Source organism: Lolium perenne, chromosome 1, assembly GCF_019359855.2.
Source record: "Lolium perenne isolate Kyuss_39 chromosome 1, Kyuss_2.0, whole genome shotgun sequence".
Classification (NCBI taxonomy): Eukaryota; Viridiplantae; Streptophyta; class Magnoliopsida; order Poales; family Poaceae; genus Lolium; species Lolium perenne.
This window is the reverse complement of record NC_067244.2, coordinates 118,197,519-118,219,626: the sequence shown is the minus strand read 5'-3', so window position 1 is coordinate 118,219,626 and position 22,108 is coordinate 118,197,519. Positions and strand designations below refer to the sequence as shown.

Sequence of the window (22,108 nt, the reverse complement as noted above, 5' to 3'; positions counted from 1 at the left end):
TTTGGGCGATGGCTGCTCTGCTCTGCCCCGACGGATCCCGGCGGCGGCAGCTGCGGGCCGGCGCGGCGGCGCCTGCGCTGGCCGGTGCCCCTCCTCCTGCGACGTTTCTAGGCTTCCTCCGAGTGTCGGTCTACTCCAGCAACCTTCATCACCACCTCCGGTCTGCCCCTGCACCATTGAAGGTCCTGTTCGTGGGTCGGGGCGAAATCCCTGCGCGGCAACTGCCTGCGCTGTCAACGGCGACGCCCGAGGGTGCCGTTACCTTCTTGGAGGCGTTGGCATGACCCCCACCAGACTTCCTCCTCAAGCATCGGGGGAAACCCTAGGTCTAGCCTGCTGGACCGGGCAGCGGCGGCGTCTCAGCGCTGTTCCCCTCTTGAGGGCGCTGCTTTGGCTGCAAGTGGAGTATTGGTTGCTGCAGCTGGATGTTGGTGATGCGTCGCTACGGCGTAGACTGCTTCACAAGGCATGGAAATCCAGGGCGCTGCGTATACCAAAGCCGACGCCTCCCGATGATTGCTACACCAGTTCCAGCTAGGCCCTGCCTCCCACTTGCCGACTCTCTTGGCACATGATGGGTGTGAGGTACGTTGGCCTGGGCAGTCCTGGAGTTGCAATCGTCCTTGGAAGAGTCTGGCAACGGCGGTGTCGCTGCCCTGTTGTCCCAAGTCTGAATGCCTCACCATTCTTGGTTGGAGGCAAGGCTAGGCGAGGCCTAATGTTGTTGCGGTCTGTAGTCGAGGGCACCTCCTTACCAAGTTGTAGTCGCTTGGTGAGGACGGTCGTGTGTGTGTTGTGTGTGTGTGTCCCTCCTTCTGGAGGTTGTACTCCCGTTGTCTTCTTCCTGTTCAATGAATTGAAACGCAACATCTCTTGCGTTTTCTCGAAAAAAAAACAATTTTTACTACAGATGACGGCTTCTCTGTTTCTTCTCTTTTTTCCCCCCCGCCCTCTCTCCGCCCCTGTCCATCTACAGGAGCCTTGAATTTGATAACAATAACACGATTACGAGTATAGTAGGAAGAGCACTGAAGTTCCAGCGCAGGAGGATGGCATGCACGGGAGTTCCTAGGCTAAATAAGACCAAATCTCTCTTGGATAGAAAGCTAAACTTCCCAAGCAAAATTCCCGTCACGCCGGCACGCGCGTCGGCGTTTCAGCTCCTCCATTGGCAGCGTTGTAGGCGGCGGCACTGCGTTTGTGCTCGTCGCTGACCAAGCCATAAGGGAGATCCATAGCACATCCCCTACCCCTCCTTCCATGTCCTCCTGTATGAGCTTCAGGCGAGTTTCAGTTCCCTTGCGTTTTCTAGTGTTAGTCGATCTATCATCAACAGTAAGTTTAAATTTGGCGAGGCACTATAGTAGTGCCCAATCTGCAAATGAAAATGTAGTCAAGATTTGGGGAAAATAGCGCATGTCATTTAGATCTAGGCTGAAGATCACCCCCTCTTCTGTAGATTTTCCCTGACCTTCCCTATGTCGCAGCTAAGAAACGAAGCTGTTTTTTTTTCTGTCACCTTGACTGAAAAAAATAAATCTGTGCACCACCACAGGCCAGATATGAAGTTTCCTTATTTAAAAAACTAAAGTTACATGCGACCTTCCACCTTGTAGGTTTCAGCAGCACAAAACCTTTATGAACCCATGCATGCCAACATATTACAAAAAAAACACTGAAGTCAGAATTTATTCACTGTAGGTTCTCTACCAAAAATAAAGGAAAATATTACAGACAAGTTACAAATTTTCTACAGCAAATAAAGGAAGGGGAGTATCCGCTGACGGTTTGTTAAATCTATTTCGACCGAGAGAGTGTTACGATCTTGATCCAATGGTAATCGGTAGTTGCACATTCTTTAAAAAGTGTAAAACTTTAGGCTAAGAAATGTGCAACTGGGCAGTTGCATAACATTGTGCAACTAGGTGCAGTTAGAACTACGAATTGATCAGATGACTTAGAAATAGCAATCTGGTAAGGAAAATATACAGTCAATGGTCGAATTAAGAAGGTGGTGCTGCACTTTCTCATTCAAGGCCGCATGTGCGGTATGCAGCAATCTTGGTAATTACCTTATCTTGTATGTTGTCGATTTGTTGATAGAACTCACATATCCATGGCTTATTGCAAAATAAGAGCATGCTCCAGTATAGCCAGAACCCAAAGATAACCCCAGCAGCCACAAAGCAATACAGCAACAATGTCTCCCTATCTTCATCTTGGTCTGTTTCATTCTGCTTTGATGCTGATGGATTTACACAGTCCTGCAATGGAGAACCGCATAGCCCATGATTATTGCTGTATATTGAAGGATCTAAGAATGTCTGCAGCTGGCTTCCTGTTGGTATCCTCCCAGATAAACTGTTGCTCGAGAGGTTCAGAGTGCCCAGGTCCTTCAGATCTGCAATACTTGGAGGAATTTCCCCTGAGAGTTGGTTCTGGGAAAGGTCCAGCGATTCTAGCAATGCCAGATTGCCAATGTCTCTCGGAATACCACCTGATAGATGGTTTCTTGACAAATTTAGGTATCTGACTCCAAGAAGTGTTGTGAGCCCTTTTGGGATCTCTTGTGAAAGAAGATTGCAGGATAAGTCGATACCTGCCATGAATGCTATCGTTCTGGTGTAAACATAACCCCCATTCTTCCAAACTATTTGGAGCTTCTCTGCTTGCAGGAAGCGGTATGTCATGTTTCCAACTTGTTCTTGCGTCATGCCAGTGAAGTTTGCAAAATCGTTTGGGATGGGTCCAGTTAGCTTGTTTTTTGACAAGTCCAACAGCTGGAGTTGGCGAAATTGTAATATCTGCGGTGGTATGATGCCATCAAACATGTTTGATGAGAGTAGAAGAAATCTTAGTCTGGGCAAGCTCTTACTTATCCAAGAAGGTATTGCACCTGAGAAGTTATTGCCCCCCATGTCTAAGGTGACAAGCCTCTTGCTTTTCTTAAGAACCGAAGGAAAGTTTCCTCTGAAATTGTTATTGGCTAGGTGTAGAGACTTGAGAACAAGTTTAGGTGTTGCTGAGAATGGAACAACACCACTGAATGAGTTGCTGGAGAGATCGACGAATTGCAAATACGGTAAGTCCCATAAACACTTGGACAGATGTCCATGTAAGTTATTGCTCGATAGGACCAGGAGTTCTAGATAAGTAGAGTTACAAAGAAATATCTCTCCCTGATCTGTCAGAAGCGTGCCATGCAGTTGGTTTTTACCGAGAATCAACGACCGAAGGTTTTCCAAAGACTTGCCAAAACAGCCTCTTAGGTCTGCCACAATGTTGTTTTCGGTGAATTCAACATGCTCCAGGGTTGTGCAGTTTTGAAAGGTCAGATCGTCAAGGCTTGTAAATTTGTTGTATTCAGCATTGACTACGGTCAGTGCCCCTCCCATGCAGATGGATGGCGGGAACGCCCCAGAGAAGCTGTTGCGTGCAATGTTGATATATGATATGATGCTGCTATTCCCAAGCTCAGGAATAATGTGGCCTCCGAGCTGATTCTTTGACAGTTCCAAGATTCTTAGTTTCACCAAACGAGATACTGTATCTGGTATCTGCCCTTGCAAATAGTTCTGTGACAAGTCCATGGACAACAATTCTGTCATGTTGCCAATCTCCAGCGGGATGCAGCCTGTCAGCTTGGTGTTTCTCAGGTGCAACAAGCGGAGCTTTGTAAGTGCCCCGATTGTTGAAGGGATTGATCCTGTCAAATTGATTGAATGGAGAGAGAGCTTCCTCAAGCTTGTCAAGTTACCAATCTCTTCTGGTAGTGCACCATCAAGCCCCAAACCTTCCAGTTGCAGTGTGGTGAGCTGCTTCAGCCGGCCAATGCTGCGTGGAATTGTGCCCATCAAATACTTGTTCTTGATGATCTCCAATTGCACCAAGCTTGCCAGGTCACCGATCCCTGCTGGAATGGTACCGTACAGATCGTTTTGAAAGAGGATGAGTTTCTTCAGGTGGGGAAAAGCCGAGAAGTCGAACTCGTCAAGTGTCCCATTGAGACTCGCATCGCTGATGTTGAGCTTTCTAATGGCGCTCCCATCTGCATTGCAGGTGATGTGCATCCAGTGGCAGGGGCTGGTGGAATTGGCCAGCAACCAAGAGCTTAGGGACCCATCGGCGCTGGCCAAGCTAGTCTTCCAGTTCACGAGTGCTTTAGCTTCACGCCGGATGTTGGCTTTGGCTGGTGCAATGGTGGCACAGAGCAGAAGACAAGTGAAAGAGTGGAGGAGGAGGCCTAGGGGGTGGAGCTTCTTCATGATGGCAGTGCGGATTTGGCTTCCCAGTTCCACTGAATAAAAACCTGTAGGCCTGCAGGCAGCCGGCCGGCCAGCACCGTGCGCCAGTGTTTCATTGGTCATTTGAAACTAAGTATGGATGTCCCTTTCTCGGTGAATACATAGTTTAGATGAAGGACGGCTTACAAGCATATAAAGGTATATATTTAGATGGCACATGGATTAGAGCAAGTTTATAAGAGTGCAGCACAAGAGAGTGGCCGTGCCAGCCTTAATAATATGACAGAGTAGTTAGCAGGAGTATTGTAATGTTAATTACTCTCCAAATGGCATGCAAGGAGTGCGTGGTTGACTAGGTCTAATCTGTATATTCTTACTGAAGCAACACTCTGTTGGTAATGATGCTGGTCCGCTTCATTCCTCGACACCTTGTGCTTTCTGGCATGGAAATTTGTTCACTTGTAATTTTAGGCAGGAAATAACATTATAATGGTGGTCCTTGGATGGTGTAGTTCTGCCATCTCTGCTGCGGCTTTGCTCAGATATGATCAAGCGCAAAGACATAATAATACCTGGGTTGCTACAAGTGCTACTTTTTCTTCTCCTGGGTGCTTTTTGCAGCAGCGACGAACACGAGGAGGAAAAGCTTCATCCACAGGTTGATACGAGATGCAATATCTGGGCAAGGACCAGCGATGCTGTCTCACAACAGTGCCTACCGGAGTTCTTCAAAGTAGACTACATGGGAGAGTACCATACAATGATAATGCAACGGCCACTTTAATTCAACGCCTCTCGTTGGACCTCTTTAACTCAAGGGAAGTACTTTCAGTCCCTGATTTGCTTGATTTGGGAGATTAGGCATCTCCACCGGCCCGGCCCAAGTGTGTCCGTTTTGATACGTTTAGATCAGGTGGTAGGTTTAGATCAGGTGGTAGGCACCAAATTTCTCTTGTTGACACAAATGTTTGTTTGGATCGAGGTGCTCCAGCGGTCCGACGCATTTATTGTCAAATTTTCAACTAAATTTCACATAGTTATAGAAAATAATAGTCTTGCAATAAAATAATATTAAATTTTTATTATACCCAAATAAATAACAATGTTGTAAGGGTATTTTACTCTTATCCATTATTTTGGTAACTATGACACCGTGCTAGAGTATTTGGTGTAATACATATCTACAAGATGATTAGCCAAAGAGGTATAATGGTGTATCAATAAAACAAGAAGGTAATGGGAGACCCCCCACTTCGATGAAAAATCAACAAGGGTGTTTCAGCCTCGGCCGGTCAGTGGCCCGGTCAGACCGGCCCCGGCACCGGCCAGCCCGGCGCTGACCGGCCCCAGGACCGGTGCCAACCGGATGATGTCCAGTAAGCCCAGAGAAGTGGTCCGGTCAGGATCCGGTCGCCAACCCGGTTTGGACCGACCGATCCGGTCCCAGGACCGGGTGGAGGACCGGGCGCCCCGGCGCCCAACCGGCCTCCACGCTTGAGCAAACCGGGCAAAGTCCAGTACGCCTCAAAAGCCCGCCCGGTTGGGACCCGGCCCCAGCTCCGGTTTAAACCGGCGGTCCGGTCCCTGGCCCGGTCTGACCGGCCCCTGCGCTGGCCTGTCCGGCGCCAGGCCCGGTTGACCGGGTTTCTCGAGGAATCTGCTGACGTGGCAAGTGAGCAATGACCAGAATTCAAGTGACACTATATATACCCCTTCTTCTACCTCCGAAGGAGTAGGCACTACACTACAAGCTGTTCTTGAGCTCTCTCTCTCTCATACTCTATTGTTAGAAACACCAAAAGCCTCAGATCTCCCTCCTCCTCCACCCAAACTCAAATCCCTCCGGGGAAACGATAGAGGAGGACCCGATCTACCGTTCTACCAAGCCAAATCTTATTCCCCCCTTGTATTCATCAAGAAACTTGCTCTCTAGGTTTCCTTGGAAACCCTAGGTGGGCAAGAGAGGTTCGGAAGCATCCGGGCCGTGGATTTGCTCTTGACAAGATTGCGAAGGTTTGGAGGCTACCTCAAAGTCTACCACAAGTGAGTGAGCTATTCCTTCGGGGGATAGGCTCCGGAGAATAGGTTAGCCTTCGTGGCGTGGGGAATCCTTCGTGGGACCTCCACCCCTTCAAATGTGACGTACCTTCTTGCAAAGGAAGGAAACACGGGAATTGATGTAGCCCCGGTCACCGACGTCGCTACACCAAGACCAACAAGTCCCCCAAGTGGACCGATGACACGAGCCCGAGTCAAAGCTCTTCATGATGAGGTGAACTCGCTCCTCACCACCCTTGATCTTGGTACCCCTTTGGATGGATTGCTACCTCATGCCGACGTGTTATGTGTCATTAGGTACAAGGAGCATCAAGGTCACCAAGAGGAGGACACACCATGGTCAAAGGGAGGAGAGGAGCAGCTGGACATGAAGATGGACGCGAAGATGGACATGGAGCTGGACCGGAAGTCGCCCGAAGAGCGCAAGGAAGAGAAGATGGACGGCCGGTCCGTAACCGGTCGACCGGGCTCGACCCCGACCGGTCACCCGGCCCATAGCCCGGTCCGACCGGCCCCGACCGGCCGCCCGGTCCAAAGCTGGGATTTGCGCTCGTGACATCCGGGCACCATCCAGGGGACTCGAGCCTCGTCCGGTTGCCGCCGGTCCCAGTGCCCGGTGCGGACTGCCGCCCGGTCCCAGGCCCGGTCTGACCGGCCTCCTGACCGGCCTGCACAACTTAAGTCGCCAAATCGGCCCGAACTTGTTTCCTTCGTACCTTTTCGGCCCGTGACGCCTTGTAAGACTATATAAGCACCCCAGACGCCCCTTTAGCTCTTTAGACTTGTTTAGAACTCAAACCTACCTTTGAGCTTAGTCTCCCTTGGGTATCATCCCTCTGTAATCAAGGCACCTTGGTTGTTGATTTGGATCTTGTTGAGTGAGATTCTAGTACAAGCTACTCTCTCTCCCTCACCAAGCTCTTCTTCTCCAATCCCAATCTCTCTCCGGGAATTCTACCACGTGTCTCTTCCTCGGAGATTCTATTGGCGTGGTCCATCGAGCCACGGAGGTAAGCATCGGGTGTATCGGGTTGTGTGCGTGCGTGAGTCTCGGAGTTCCTCGTGTTCGTCGTGTTCTTCGTGTTCCTCGCGTTTTCCCATCTTCCCCCTTGGTTTCGAAGTCAATCCGCGAGATCGGGCCACACACGGGGTCTTAGACCTCATCATATGGTATCAGCAGCTCTTGGTTACCGCGGATTTGACCTTCCACCCACTCGATTTCGTCCCTAGAAAATTTTCCAAAAAATCCCCAAAAATAGCCCTAAATTGCCTCTTGACCGATATGTGATTTGGTTGCGTTTTGAGTGGTTTTGGTCCGTGGATCTGGTGTTGTTGTGCTTGATCTACTATTTCCCCAACTTTTAGCCTCCAATTCCATCGTTTCCCTTCGATTTGGTCGATTTGGCTTGGTTTTCGTGAAGAACAAGAGAGAGAAATCGCGCGATCCGGTTGAGCACCGGTCAACCGGGCTACAGACCGGCCGGGCCGGTCCAGAATCCGGTCGACCGGCCATACAACCGGCCAGGCCGGTCCAGGAGCCGGTCCAACCGGGCCCCAGACCGGGCGCAGCAACGCCCCCTCCTTCGACCTCGTCTTCCGGCGATCTCCACCACTACCATCGCAGGTATAACTTGCAGCTTTCACCTTGTAACCCCTCTTCCTTTTGCGATCTATCCCATCGAGCATTGCTTGTCTAGTGTTGCGAGACATTGCACGTGGCCCCGCATTGTGAGGTGTGTGTGTCGTGTTGAGTAAGGCACCCAAGCAAACACTTGTGTGGCAAGATAGCAAAAGCGAGGCTAACGCTAACATAGTGCGTGAAAAAGCCCCAAAAACACAAAAAGAGTGCGAGTAGCACCATACATCCATACATCCATACGCCCATACATACAAAAGTGTCCAAGTGCCACCAAAGATACAAACGAGTGCAAGTGCCACCATATACAAAAGAGAGAAAGCTTTTAAGCAAAGAGAGATAGGAGAAGAGAGGCCGCGTGTGAATCTTGTTGTCTCTTCCTTTGCAACCAAAGCTTTGGCTCTCCTTGTGTTAGTGTGACACCGAGCACTTATACATACACTTTTCCGCTCACTTTTGGTCGCACTAACCCCGCTTATCTCGTGTGTGTGTTCCACAACTTTTTCCGTGTTTATAGTGATCTTCACATTGACATTTGGATTTTTGGTCCTTACCCACTTTTAACAACATACTCGATCTTGGATTTGTCTTTTGGCTTTCCACAACACTCGCCTAACACCATATTTGCTAGCTTTTGCGTGTGGTTTTGCGTGTGTTCCCGATACACTTGATCTTGCTTTCGGCTTGGTGGATTGCCTCAATACTATCTTACCTTGGTAAGAGTGCGAGGTAGTCTCCTTCCACTAACATACACAACATAGTTCTTGTCTTTGCATCATGGATAGGAACGGAGATACCAATAGGGATGAAGAGATCCTCCGCAACACCGAGAGGTTGGCTACTCAACACAACCTATGGACGCAACGACAAGAGTTCAAGGAGCAACTCTCCCTCTTCGAGACCCGCATTGATGAGCAATACGATGAGGTGGCTCACAACTTCTCCACCGTGAACCAAGACTTGGCTCTTCTTCGTGAAGCTACGGACAACTTGAATGGTCAAATGGCGGCCAATGATGCCAACATGGAGCGGCGCATGGATAGCCTCGAGCGCGCCATCACCAACTTGGGTCGTCATCGTCGACACCGCTCTACTTCCTCTTCATCAAGCTCGTCACAAGACTATTACTCTCATGGTGGCCTTTCGTCCCCAAGCTCTTCCTCAAGGCATGAAGACCATTATCGACATCATCGTCCACATGCTCGTCATGAAGACTCTCGCTCCAACTCTAGGCGTGGAGAAATACACCGCCATGCTCGTCCACATGAGCGTCCTCCACAAGACCAAGACCTTCAACAAGATCGTCACCAAGCGGATCGCCATGCCCACCATGGGCGTGATGGCCATCCCCAAGACCAAGGTCCTCAAGATCAACCTCGGCGAGATCTCCGTCGCCACCCTCGCCATGACCAACGTGGAAGAGGAGAGCTACCCCATGATCAAGATGAGAGACCCAACATTGAGCATCGTCCTCAACCGCGACAAGATCTTCAACCACATCCTCACCGTGAACCAAGTGAAGCAAGCGTTCATCTTCAACGCCAACCCAATGCTATGGTTGGCCGTAGAAGACCTCCTATTCCACCTCTAGCCGCAAGAGATGACGGCGCCCCTCCTCGTAGAAGAACCTTGGAGGATGAAGAGAACATGTTTGGAAGACTCAAGTTCACCATGCCAAAGTTCAAGGGAGAAGAAGATGCCGAGGCCTACCTCTCATGGGCACTCAAGGTTGACAAGATATTCCGCATACACAACTACTCCGGTCCCAAGAAGGTGGCTATGGCGTCTCTTGAGTTCGAGGACTACGCCAACACTTGGTGGGAGCAAGTCCTCACTCTTCGAGAAGAGAAGGGTGAACCTCCAATTGACACTTGGGAAGACATGAAGAAAGAAATGCATGCTCGCTTTGTTCCCGCACACTACATGACCGACCTCTTCAACAAGCTCCAAAAGTTGAAGCAAGGCACCAAGACCGTTGAGGAGTTCTACAAGGAGATGGAGCTCACTATGATGCGAGCCAACATCCAAGAGTCCGAGGAATAAACCATTGCTCGTTTCTTCAATGGCCTTACTTACCCCATCAAGAGGATTGTCGAGTTCCAACCCTACTCCAACATGGTTGAGTTAGTCCACCAAGCATCGAAGGCCGAGCGCCAAGTGATTGAGGACATCAAGTACTCCAAGGCCAAGTCCTATTTCTCCTCCAAGCTTGCTACATCGACTCCTCCTACTACATCAACTCCTCATGCTACAAGTGCCAAGGCCGACGCATCCTCTACACCATCCAAGAAACCGACTATCCAAAGTCGTATGAAGCAAACGGTCTCCTCCACCGCCTCCTCTAAGGCATCCACGGGACCCTCTAGTGTCACTTGCTTCAAGTGTGGCACCCAAGGTCACAAATCATTTGAGTGCAAGAACACCAAGGTTATGATCACTATGGAGAATGGTGACATCGAGACTCTTGATGAGGATGAATATGAAGCCCTTGTGCAAGCCGCCGTGGAAAGTGAAGAAGCTTATGAGCAAGAAAGTGGAGAAGATCCTCTCTTATGTGAGCATGACCCAAGTCCCTCACTTGTGGTCACAAGGGTGCTAACCACACAACCTCATTATATGGAAGAACAACGGTGCAACATCTTCCAAACCCGTGCCGGAATTTGTGGCAAGTCGATCAAGGTCATCATAGATGGTGGAAGTTGCCATAACCTTGCAAGCACCGAGTTGTGTGAGAAGCTCCACCTCACTCTCCGCAAGCATCCTCACCCTTACCATATCCAATGGTTGAGTGACAAGGGCAACGTCAAGATACAACATACCGTCACCGTCAACTTCAAGATCGGCCCTTATGAGGACACCATCGAGTGTGACGTGGTACCCATGACGGTGTGCCACATGTTGCTTGGCCGCCCTTGGCAATATGACAAGAAGGCTATACATGATGGACTCTCCAACACATACACCTTCAAGGTCAACGACAAGAAGTTCGAGTTGCGCCCGATGACTCCTAGCCAAATCATCGCGGATAATGCGAAGGCTTTAGCGAGGGCACAACTCCGCACCCACCATAGTGAGATGAGAGGAGAGGGAGCGACCCACCACAAAGAGAGTGAGCGCCACAAGCCATACATTAGTGAGTCCAAGAGTGTCCTTCTAGCCACCAAGAGTGAGTGGAGAGAGCTCCAAGAGAACCCATCCACCATATTGCACTATGTGCTCATATGCAAGGGACCCTCGTCGGCGGCTAACGACTTAACCAACATTCCTCCGTCTTTGTTGTCTCTTTTGCAGGAATTTCAAGACGTCTTCCCCAACGAGCTCCCTCATGGACTACCACCACTCCGAGGCATAGAACACCGCATCGACCTCATACCCGGCGCTCCGCTTCCAAACCGTGCCGCCTACCGCACCAACCCCGAAGAGACCAAGGAGATCAACCGCCAAATTCAAGATCTCCTCGCCAAAGGGTACGTCCGAGAAAGCCTTAGCCCTTGTGCGGTTCCCGTGATTCTTGTGCCTAAACCGGATGAGACGCAACGGATGTGTATGGATTGTCGCCCCATCAATGCCATTACCGTCCGTTACCGCCATCCCATTCCGCGTTTAGATGACATGCTTGATGAACTTAGTGGTGCCACGATTTTCTCTAAAGTCGATTTGCGTAGTGGTTACCATCAAATCCGCATGGCTATTGGTGATGAATGGAAAACGGCATTCAAGACCAAACTCGGTCTCTATGAATGGCTCGTTATGCCTTTCGGTCTTTCCAATGCTCCTTCTACTTTCATGCGCCTCATGAATCACATCTTGCGTCCTCTCATTGGCAAGAGCGTGGTTGTCTACTTCGATGATATTCTTATTTATAGCAAAAACCTCGAGGACCATGTGCAACATGTGAGAGAGGTCTTGTGCATCTTGCGCCATGAAAAGCTTTATGCTAACCTCCCCAAATGCACCTTTGCTCAAAACAAATTGGTTTTTCTTGGTTTCGTGGTTTCCGCTAATGGGATTGAAGTTGATTCTTCCAAGGTGGAGGCCATCCATAATTGGCCTACCCCTACAAATGTTGGCCAAGTCCGAAGCTTCCATGGACTTGCCGGGTTTTACCGCCGCTTTGTGAAAGACTTTAGCACCATTGCTTGCCCTTTGAATGAGCTTACCAAGAAGAATGTTCCGTTTGTTTGGGGCAAGGCCCAACAAAATGCTTTTGATGAGTTGAAGAAACGCCTTACCGAAGCTCCTCTTCTTGTTCTTCCAAATTTTGCAAAAACTTTTGAGATTGAGTGCGATGCAAGTGGGCTTGGTATTGGTGGTGTTCTTATGCAAGAGGGCAAACCCGTGGCATACTATAGTGAGAAGTTGGATGGCGCACGCCTCAACTATCCTATATATGACAAGGAGCTCTACGCTTTGGTTCGTGTTCTTGAAGTTTGGCAACACTATCTTTGGCCAAAAGAGTTTATCATTCATTCCGACCATGAGTCCTTGAAATATTTGAAAAGCCAACACAACTTGAACAAACGACATGCAAAATGGGTCGAGTTCATTGAGTCCTTCCCATATGTGATCAAATACAAGAAGGGCAAGGACAATGTTGTGGCGGATGCTCTTTCCCGCAAAAACACCCTTTTGCTAACTCGTTTGGATTTTCATGTTTTGGGACTTGAAGAGATCAAAGAACTCTATCCTTCCGATTCTTTCTTTGCTCCAATTTTTGAGAAGTGCTCCGTTGAGCGAGGAGTGGATGATTTCTATTTGCATGATGGCTATTTGTTTAAAGCTAACAAGATTTGCATTCCCGAGTCTTTGCTTCGAAAATTGCTTTTGCAAGAGTCTCATGGAGGAGGTCTTATGGGTCACTTTGGCCGTGATAAGACACTTGCGATGCTCTCCACTCATTACTATTGGCCAAAGATGAAGCGAGATGTGGAACGCCTTTGCCACCGGTGCACCACTTGCTTACAAGCTAAGTCTACCTCCAACCCTTATGGTCTTTACATGCCATTGCCTATTCCTTATGCACCATGGACCGATATTAGCATGGATTTCGTTCTAGGCTTGCCTCGCACTAAGCATGGTCATGATTCCATCTTTGTTGTAGTGGATAGATTCTCTAAGATGGCTCATTTCATACCTTGCCATAAGAGCGACGATGCTTCACACATTGCTTCATTGTTTTTCAGGGAAATTGTCCGCCTACATGGAGTACCGCAAAGCATTGTGTCGGATCGAGACGTCAAGTTCATGAGTTATCTTTGGAAGTCGCTCATGGCGAAGTTTGGAGTCAAGCTCTTGTTCTCATCATCATCGCACCCGCAAACGGACGGCCAAACGGAAGTGGTCAATCGAAGCCTCTCCACCCTCCTACGCATCCTCGTGAAGAAAAACTTGAAGTCATGGGAGGAATGCCTTCCCCACGCCGAGTTCGCCTACAACCGCGCCAAGCACAAGACTACGTCAAGGAGCCCCTTCATGGTCGTCTATGGCTTCGAACCTTACACGGCACTCGACATACTTCCGCTTCCCCTCCACGAGCGCATCAACATGGACTTCGACAAGCGCACCGCCGCCGTCAAGAAACTACATGAAGAGACAAGAGCAACCATACAAGAACATGTTCTTCGTCAAGCCAACCGCCTCAACGCCAAGAAGAAGGAAAGAATATTCGAAGAAGGAGACCTCGTTTGGATCCACCTCCGGAAGGAACGGTTCCCTCATGAGCGCAACTCCAAGCTCAAGCCAAGAGGAGATGGCCCCTTCAAGGTCCTCAAACGCATCAACAACAACGCTTACGTCATCGACATACCAACATCCAAGTACTTGGTGAGCAACACGTTCAACGTCTCGGACTTGTCACCCTATCATGGAGATGAGGAGGTGCAAGAGTCGAGGACGACTCTTTCCCAAGGGGGGGGAGATGATGTAGCCCCGGTCACCGACGTCGCTACACCAAGACCAACAAGTCCCCCAAGTGGACCGATGACACGAGCCCGAGTCAAAGCTCTTCATGATGAGGTGAACTCGCTCCTCACCACCCTTGATCTTGGTACCCCTTTGGATGGATTGCTACCTCATGCCGACGTGTTATGTGTCATTAGGTACAAGGAGCATCAAGGTCACCAAGAGGAGGACACACCATGGTCAAAGGGAGGAGAGGAGCAGCTGGACATGAATATGGACGCGAAGATGGACATGGAGCTGGACCGGAAGTCGCCCGAAGAGCGCAAGGAAGAGAAGATGGACGGCCGGTCCAGAACCCGGTCTGACCGGGCTCCTGACCGGGTCACCCGGTCCATAGCCCGGTCCGACCGGCCCCCTGACCGGGCCGCCCGGTCCAAACCGGGATTTGCGCTCGTGACATCCGGGCACCATCCAGGGGACTCGGAGCCTCGTCCGGTTGCCGCCCGGTCCCAGGCCCGGTCTGGACCGGCCTGCCCGGTCCCAGGCCCGGTCTGACCGGCCTCCTGACCGGCCTGCACAACTTAAGTCGCCAAATCGGCCCGAACTTGTTTCCTTCGTACCTTTTCGGCCCGTGACGCCTTGTAAGACTATATAAGCACCCCAGACGCCCCTTTAGCTCTTTAGACTTGTTTAGAACTCAAACCTACCTTTGAGCTTAGTCTCCCTTGGGTATCATCCCTCTGTAATCAAGGCACCTTGGTTGTTGATTTGGATCTTGTTGAGTGAGATTCTAGTACAAGCTACTCTCTCTCCCTCACCAAGCTCTTCTTCTCCAATCCCAATCTCTCTCCGGGAATTCTACCACGTGTCTCTTCCTCGGAGATTCTATTGGCGTGGTCCATCGAGCCACGGAGGTAAGCATCGGGTGTATCGGGTTGTGTGCGTGCGTGAGTCTCGGAGTTCCTCGTGTTCGTCGTGTTCTTCGTGTTCCTCGCGTTTTCCCATCTTCCCCCTTGGTTTCGAAGTCAATCCGCGAGATCGGGCCACACACGGGGTCTTAGACCTCATCAGGAATAAACCCTCGTCTCCGCGTGCTATCGGTTATCTCTAACCGAACTCCTTACTTGTGATATAACTGCCTGTGAGAGCCTTCGTGCTTGAGTTACTTGTATCCTCATATAGGTTGCTTCACCTAGTTTGCATTAGCCTCATCTTTATATTCCGCAAAGCCTAATATTGCAAAGAAAGAATTAAAATCTGTAGAAACCTATTCACCCCCCTCTAGGTTTACCATCTCTGAACTTTCAATTGGTATCAGAGCCTGGACTCTTATCAAGGGCTTCACAGCCTTAAGAGTGAGATGGATAAACTATTCGAGGGTCTGGATGAAGACTCTAACCTTTCGGTTAAAGAAATGAAATCCAGATTCTTAGCATCTGATGCCGAGAAAAAGAAAAAGGAGGATGAAGTACAAAGCCAAATGGCACAAATGACTGCCATGCTTAAAAACTTGACTAGTGGGACCTCTAGTGGGACTTCGGTTCCTCCGGAAGGTTTCCACCAAGTCAATCATGACTATCCAAAAACACTTCACCTATGCCTCATATAAACCATAGTGGGAATGTTCCCCAGTTTAATTGAACTCACTTTCCGTTTCGGAAATCCTCTATGGAATCTCATATTCGCATCTGCAGTGTGGAGCTATGGGAGATAAATGTTGATGGATACCGGAAGCCACAAGATCCCGCTCGGTTGACCTCCACCGAATTCTACAACTGTCAACTCAATGCCTCCGCACGTGACAAGATTAGGAATGGCATCAACCGCAAGCTCCTTGATCAAGTCAATGACATTGACTCCGCTAAAGAGTTGTGGGATCGGATCGTAGTAGTCCAAGAGGGAACCGATTTGATCCAATCAGCTCTTTACGAGTCCGCAAAGCAAGAGGCCACTATGTTCATGATTAGAGAAGGAGAATCCGTGGCCGATGCCTATGCAAGGCTTGGTGCTCTTAGAGTGAAGGTCAAGGGTCTTGGAGTTGAGAAATACAATGACGGCTTTGAGATGAATGAAGCATTCATAAAGTCCAAGGTCATTGCAATGATTGCAGTCAAGCAAGAAGACACCAACCTTGCACTCAACTTGCAAATCATTACCAAGAGTGCAGATCTGAACGCTGACGATCTAGTCTCCTATGTGGCGGCCAATGAGAACATGGCCAAGTCAGGAAAAAGGCTCATGGCAATGAACCGCGTTGATGAAGCCTCACACAACCATGAAGCCTCACACAACCTTGCCCTCAAAGCTAGAGCTAACCATGGAAGAGAAGAAGTCTATGAAATTGAAGAAGATGAAGAGATGACTTCAACTAGTGACATTGCCACCGACTTTGCTTTCTTTGCTAAGAAGTACAAGGCAAAGTTTCCAATGCTCCTCAATGAGAAGAAGAAAAAGAGAACCTGCTACAACTGTGATAAAGATATCCACTTTGCAAATGAGTGCCCTTATGAGAAAAGGGTAGACAAGCTAAAGTTTGTCAAAGGGGTCAAGCCAAGATTGAAGCCAAACCCTATCAACGATCGCTACAAGAAGAACAAGGGAAGAGCCTTTGTTGGAGCCGAGTACATGTCCGATGAAGAAGAGGAAGATGAGGAGGCCGGAGTGGCCGGTTTGGCTTTCTCCAAGCCCGAGCCACTCTTCACATATAACTACTCCAAGGATTACTCCACGGAGAATGATGTCGGTTCTTCCTTCATGGCAAGAATAACTCAAGATGATGACTCCGATGACTCTCCCTCCTCTACAATCGTTGGCTCTTGTCTAATGGCAAGAGAAACCAAGGTAATGGAACCTCCACCTTCTCTATCTAGTGTTCTTGATGATGAAACTGAAAATCAAGAAGAATTAATTGTGCTTAGGGAACTTTACAATGTTAGATGCACCCTTCGTGGTGAAGCTCTTGTCAAGTTTGATTTCTTGATGGACTCTCTCAAAGAAAAGGATGAGTCCATTGAGGAATTAGAATATCATTTGAATGATAAAAAACGGAGATTCGACCTCCTAAGATAAGAGCTAAAAACCGAAAGGTGCATATCTCAAGGCCTTAAGCAACAAATTGAAACCTATGAACTAGATAAATTTAAGGATCTTCAAACTATTGAAAGGGCCCAATTATTGGCCCAAGAGCTCGATGCTTCAAAGAAGGAGCTTGAAGTTGCTCATGCTTCCCTCACTTGGGATCTGGACCACCTTGAAAGGGCTAACAAGCTCGTCAAGGATGAGCTCAAGAAACTTGGAGAGAACCATGACATACTTCAAGAAACCTACAAGAAGGCTCTTGGATCAATGAATGATCCCATTGTTGTTGAAAAGGTTGCTACTTCCTCCACCTCTTTTACTAGTGAGCATGCTAAGCTTGTTGAGGAACATGTTCGTTTACAAGAGGAACTATCTGATGAGGACATCCCTACTACACCACTACCTCCGTCATTGCAATATGAAGATGAAGTTGTTGTGAAGCTCAAGTCCAATGAAGTTAGGATTGGACCTATTACAAGGGCTCGTGCGAAGCTACTTAAACAACAGGTGAACTTGTTCCTAAACGATACTTTGATTAATGAGAACTTTATACTGCCTAAGTCCCGTTACTTATGTATAATCAGGTATGAAGAGGAGACAAGCATCGCACGGGGAGGAGAGGAGCAGCTGGACGGGAAGATGGATGAGAAGCTGGACATGGAGCTGGACATGAAGATATCTCATGGACGCGCGAGGGAGGAGCGGGAGACATGCGCGAGAGGAGACGACACAGTCCAGGCCGGTCCAGCACCCGGCCAGACCGGCCGGCGTGCCGGCGCCCGGTCCCTGGCCCGGTCCAACCGAGCGGCACGCCGGACCCGACCCGGCGCCAACCGGACGCCCTGCTGGTGCCAACCAGACGGGTTACTGCGCGACAATTCCAGCACCCGGTCCCTGGCCCGGTTTGAACCAGCCAGCCCGGTCCCAGGCCCGGTCGACCGGCCCCCAGACCGGCCGTGCCGAGTCTGTCTCGACCAGATCTATTCTGGGTCGGTTATTTTCGTACTTTTTCGACCCGAGGTTGTCCCGGATGCCTATATAAATGCCTAGGACGCCCCCAAAGTTGATTTAGACCACGTTTAAGATAAACCCTAGTTCTTAGTTGTTTGCTATGCAAAACTATTGAATCTCAACTCTCCAATTCGTTGCGATCTAGAGTTTTATGCTACTGAAAGTTTGTGTGATCTGCTGTTTCATTGGGGATTAGAAGATTGCAATCTACCGCTTCGTGGTCGGCGGCTACGTGCGCAAGTGTGTGGAGTTGCGAATATCTTGCAGGGTTGAGAGGTGTTGCATTGGCGACATGAATCAATCGAGAGACTTCGTCGGCGTCATACAAGTTATCCTCCTCATATCATCGATTCCATCCACCGCTACCATCGCGTGTTCATCACCACCCGCCGCTTACTGAGAAGATCGGGCAACCCCTTATCATCTTGGTATCAGATTTCAGAGTTTCCTCGGTAAGCCATCCACAATCCACCCCATAGTTGAGTTGTGAGTGTTTCCTATCCAGAAAAAAAACCATATAAAGTTAGGGTTAGGGTTTGCCATAGCCTTAGATTGCACTAATTTTGAGTTTTAGTTGCTTTTTGTAGTTGTTTTTGCGTATCTTTTCTTCCATCTAGTTGTTAAGGTTTGTGTTTCCGCTATCATTGGTGTCCGTTTTTGTTACTCCGAGTCCACATAGCGTACAGTGTGCTTGTTCCCAACCATAGACACAGCCTTTCGATATACGTGACTAGGAACTTCCCTAGAAGAGACTAGTTTTACCACTCGACAGGCGCTCATTAGGGTTTTGGTGCTTTGCAATTTCTATTGGCCGTGTTATCAAGGAGTTGAGTCATAAAATCAAAAAAAAAGAGAAAAAAGAAAAGAAGCAAAAAAGAGCTACTTAGCTGCGTGTTATACAAAAAGAAAAATCCAAAAAGAAAAAGTGAAGTGCTAGTTGAATCAAGTGAAGGCCTAAGTTTTCTTTACTGCACCTGTAGTTGAGCAATCTTGTGTCTGCTTCGTTGAGCTTTGCTAGCGCCTCTCTAGTGCATTGCAACCTTTCCTACATATAGTTGCATTGCCACATTTATCGCCTTGTGTGTTGTCTACAGTCAGCGCTAGAGCTTGTTATTGGTGCAAATAGGTAGCCTACCTACAACCCCACATATATCCTGCTTTGTCGTGTGATTGTTCTTATACCCTTGATATTCGCTTCGCTACATCCGTGCACCAGTTCATCAATCCAAGTTGGTAAGTAATACTAATTCACTTTGGAGCGGCAAGATTTACCTTTCTTCTCAGTTTTGAGTGAGTTGTGAGAGTATCACCAAAGATGTTTGTTTAGTGCACTAACATACTAATCATGTCTTTTGAGGATGTTGATGTGATGTAGAAAAAGGATCCAACCGCAGCAGTTACTTGGCTGGAGTATGAGGCACTTCGTGATCATCTACAACGTGAAATCCGTGTTGCTACTGAAGCGTTGGACAAGGATATTTAGGGTGTCCACTTGAAGGTCGATGAAGCTACTACATCTGTTACCACAGTACAAACATCTATGACGACTCTTCAAGCATCTATACAAACGTTGACTCACGCCGTTGGTGAGATACGTACTATGGTACAACCACAACAACCACCACCTGATGAAGATGGCAGTGTGCAAGGTGACAATGCGGACGCTCCTAATGCTCAAGGACGTGGTATGGGTCGTGGTATTGGCCGTGGTGTTGGTGATGGTCTCCGTGGTCGTGGTTTTGTCCCCGTCGGAGCCCAACGTATTCTTCCACAACAACAAGAAGATGGTTTGGGTAAGCCCAAGTTCTCAATTCCCAGATTTGAAGGAGGTACTGATGTTTAGGAATATCTCACATGGGAGCTGAAAATTGAGAGATTATGGCGTTTACATGACTATACTGAAGACAAGAAGATCAAGCTTGCTTCCTTTGAATTTGATGGCTATGCATTGCATTGGTGGGATGGACTTGTTCGTGCTCGAGAAGAAGATGGTGAGCTGCCTATTCTCACATGGCGTGCTATGAAGGCGGCAATGAGAGCTTGTTTTGTTCCTACCAATTACTTGCGTTCCGTCTTTGACAAGTTGACCCAATTGAAGCAAGGTGTTATGAGGGTTGATGCTTACTACATGTAGATGGAGATGCTTATGCAGCGTGCCCGTGTCCGTGAGTCTCTTAAGATGACACTACATCATTTTCTGAATGATCTCAAATTTAACATCAAAGGCATAGTGCGTCATCACCATTACACTACTATGAATGACCTACTACATCATGCAAGAGAAGCTGAATCACAGTTGGCTGAAGAACTGCAAATGAAGGGTCGTGCTACGGGAGCTGGGCGCTACACGCCTAGGACTCCACCCTCCACGGCGCCATCTTCGCGCCCTGCGGATGTTTCTACTTCATCTAGCAAGCCGGTCTCCAATGTGTCTAACACAAAGAAGCCCGTTCCTGCAGCAAGTGGAACTAGTTCTAACATGTCAACGGCGCGCAATCGCGATATGGATTGTCATACATGTGGTGGCAAGGGTCACTTCAAGAGAGATTGTCCTAACCGCAAAGTTAGGATAATTAATGAGGACAATGAGTATGAAACTGGAGATGATGTTGATCTAAATGCTCCAGACGAGGATGATTATGACAGTAATGGTTTCGATGCTTATCCTTCTGAAGCTCAAACTATTGTTGTGTCACAGCGTGTTCTTAATGTGCAGTCTAGTGCATCTACTCAACGCTGCAATTTGTTTCAAACAAAGGCACTTGTTGGTCCTGATAAAGCTTGCAAGGTCATTATTGATGGCGGGAGTTGTCGCAATTTAGCAAGCAAAGAGTTATGTGCCAAGCTGAAACTGAAATATCTACCGCACCCGCATCCATATTATATTCAGTGGTTGAGCCATAATGGTGAGATGAAGGTGAGCCACATGGTGCGTGTTGATTTTGAGATTGGACCGTATAAGGATTCCATTGATTTTGATGTGGTTCCTATGACGGTTTTTCACCTGATGTTGGGCCGGCCATGGCTCTATGACCGTTCTGTGCAACACAATGGCCGCGCCAATACATATCACTTGGAGTTCAAGGGCAAGAAAATTAACTTACAGCCTATATCACCACAGCAAATTGTCAATGAGTCTCGTCAGAAAATTGAAGTAAACTTGGAGGATGCATCTCAAGATAGGCGAGAGAATTGTAATGCCGTGAGTGATATAACGAAAAGTGAGAGAGTGAATTCCTTAGTCTCATTAGCCACCAAACAAGACATGAGAGAATTTAGTGAGGATCCTACAGCTATGCCTCTTGTGCTCATGTACAAGGGTACGGTTTTGGTTTCTAACGACATGACCCCTATTTCTCTTGGTGTTTCTAATGTGTTGTGGGAATTCAGTGATGTGTTTCCGGAGGAGGTTCCCGCAGGACTACCACCATTGCGTGGTATTGAGCATCAAATTGACTTGATCCCCGACGCCTCGCTGCCCAATAGGGCGCCATATAGGATGAATCCCGAAGAGACGAAGGAGATACATAAGCAAGTACAAGTGCTACTCGACAAAGGTTATATCCGCATAAGCCTTAGTCCTTGTGATGTTCCTATTATTTTAGTTCCTAAGAAAGATGGTACTTGGCGCATGTGTGTAGATTGTAGAGCGATAAACAACATTACTATTCGATACCGTCATCCTATTCCCCGTTTAGAGGATATGCTAGATGAATTGAGTGGTGGTGCTGTTTTCTCTAAAATTGATTTGCGTAGTGGTTATCTTTAAATTAGGATGAAAGAAGGGGATGAGTGGAAAACAGCCTTTAAAACAAAATTTGGTTTATATGAGTGGTTAGTAATGCCTTTTGGTTTGACTAATGCACCTAGTACTTTCATGAGACTGATAAACCATGCTTTGCGTGATTTTATTGGGAAATTTGTGGTTGTGTACTTTGATGATATATTAATCTACAGCCGCAATGAATCTGATCATACTATACATATTCGACATGTTTTGTAAGTGTTGCGTGATAATAAAATCTATGGTAATATTGAGAAGTGCACATTTTGCAAAGATAAGGTCATATTTCTGGGTTATGTTGTCTCTAAGCATGGAGTAGAAGTAGATGTGTCTAAAATTGAAGCAATTAAAAATTGGCATACTCCCATGAATGTGAGTCAAGTAAGAAGTTTTCAT

At 48.2% G+C, this 22,108-nt stretch overlaps 1 protein-coding gene across 1 annotated transcript; it reads right to left on the bottom strand.

The window, feature by feature from the left end:
• Positions 1-2,027: 2,027 nt before the first annotated feature.
• LOC139832922 (uncharacterized) lies at positions 2,028-4,265 on the bottom strand. The gene has a single exon (XM_071822930.1). It carries the CDS (start codon positions 4,263-4,265, stop codon positions 2,028-2,030), a length of 2,238 nt encoding a protein of 745 aa, XP_071679031.1.
• Positions 4,266-22,108: the final 17,843 nt, after the last annotated feature.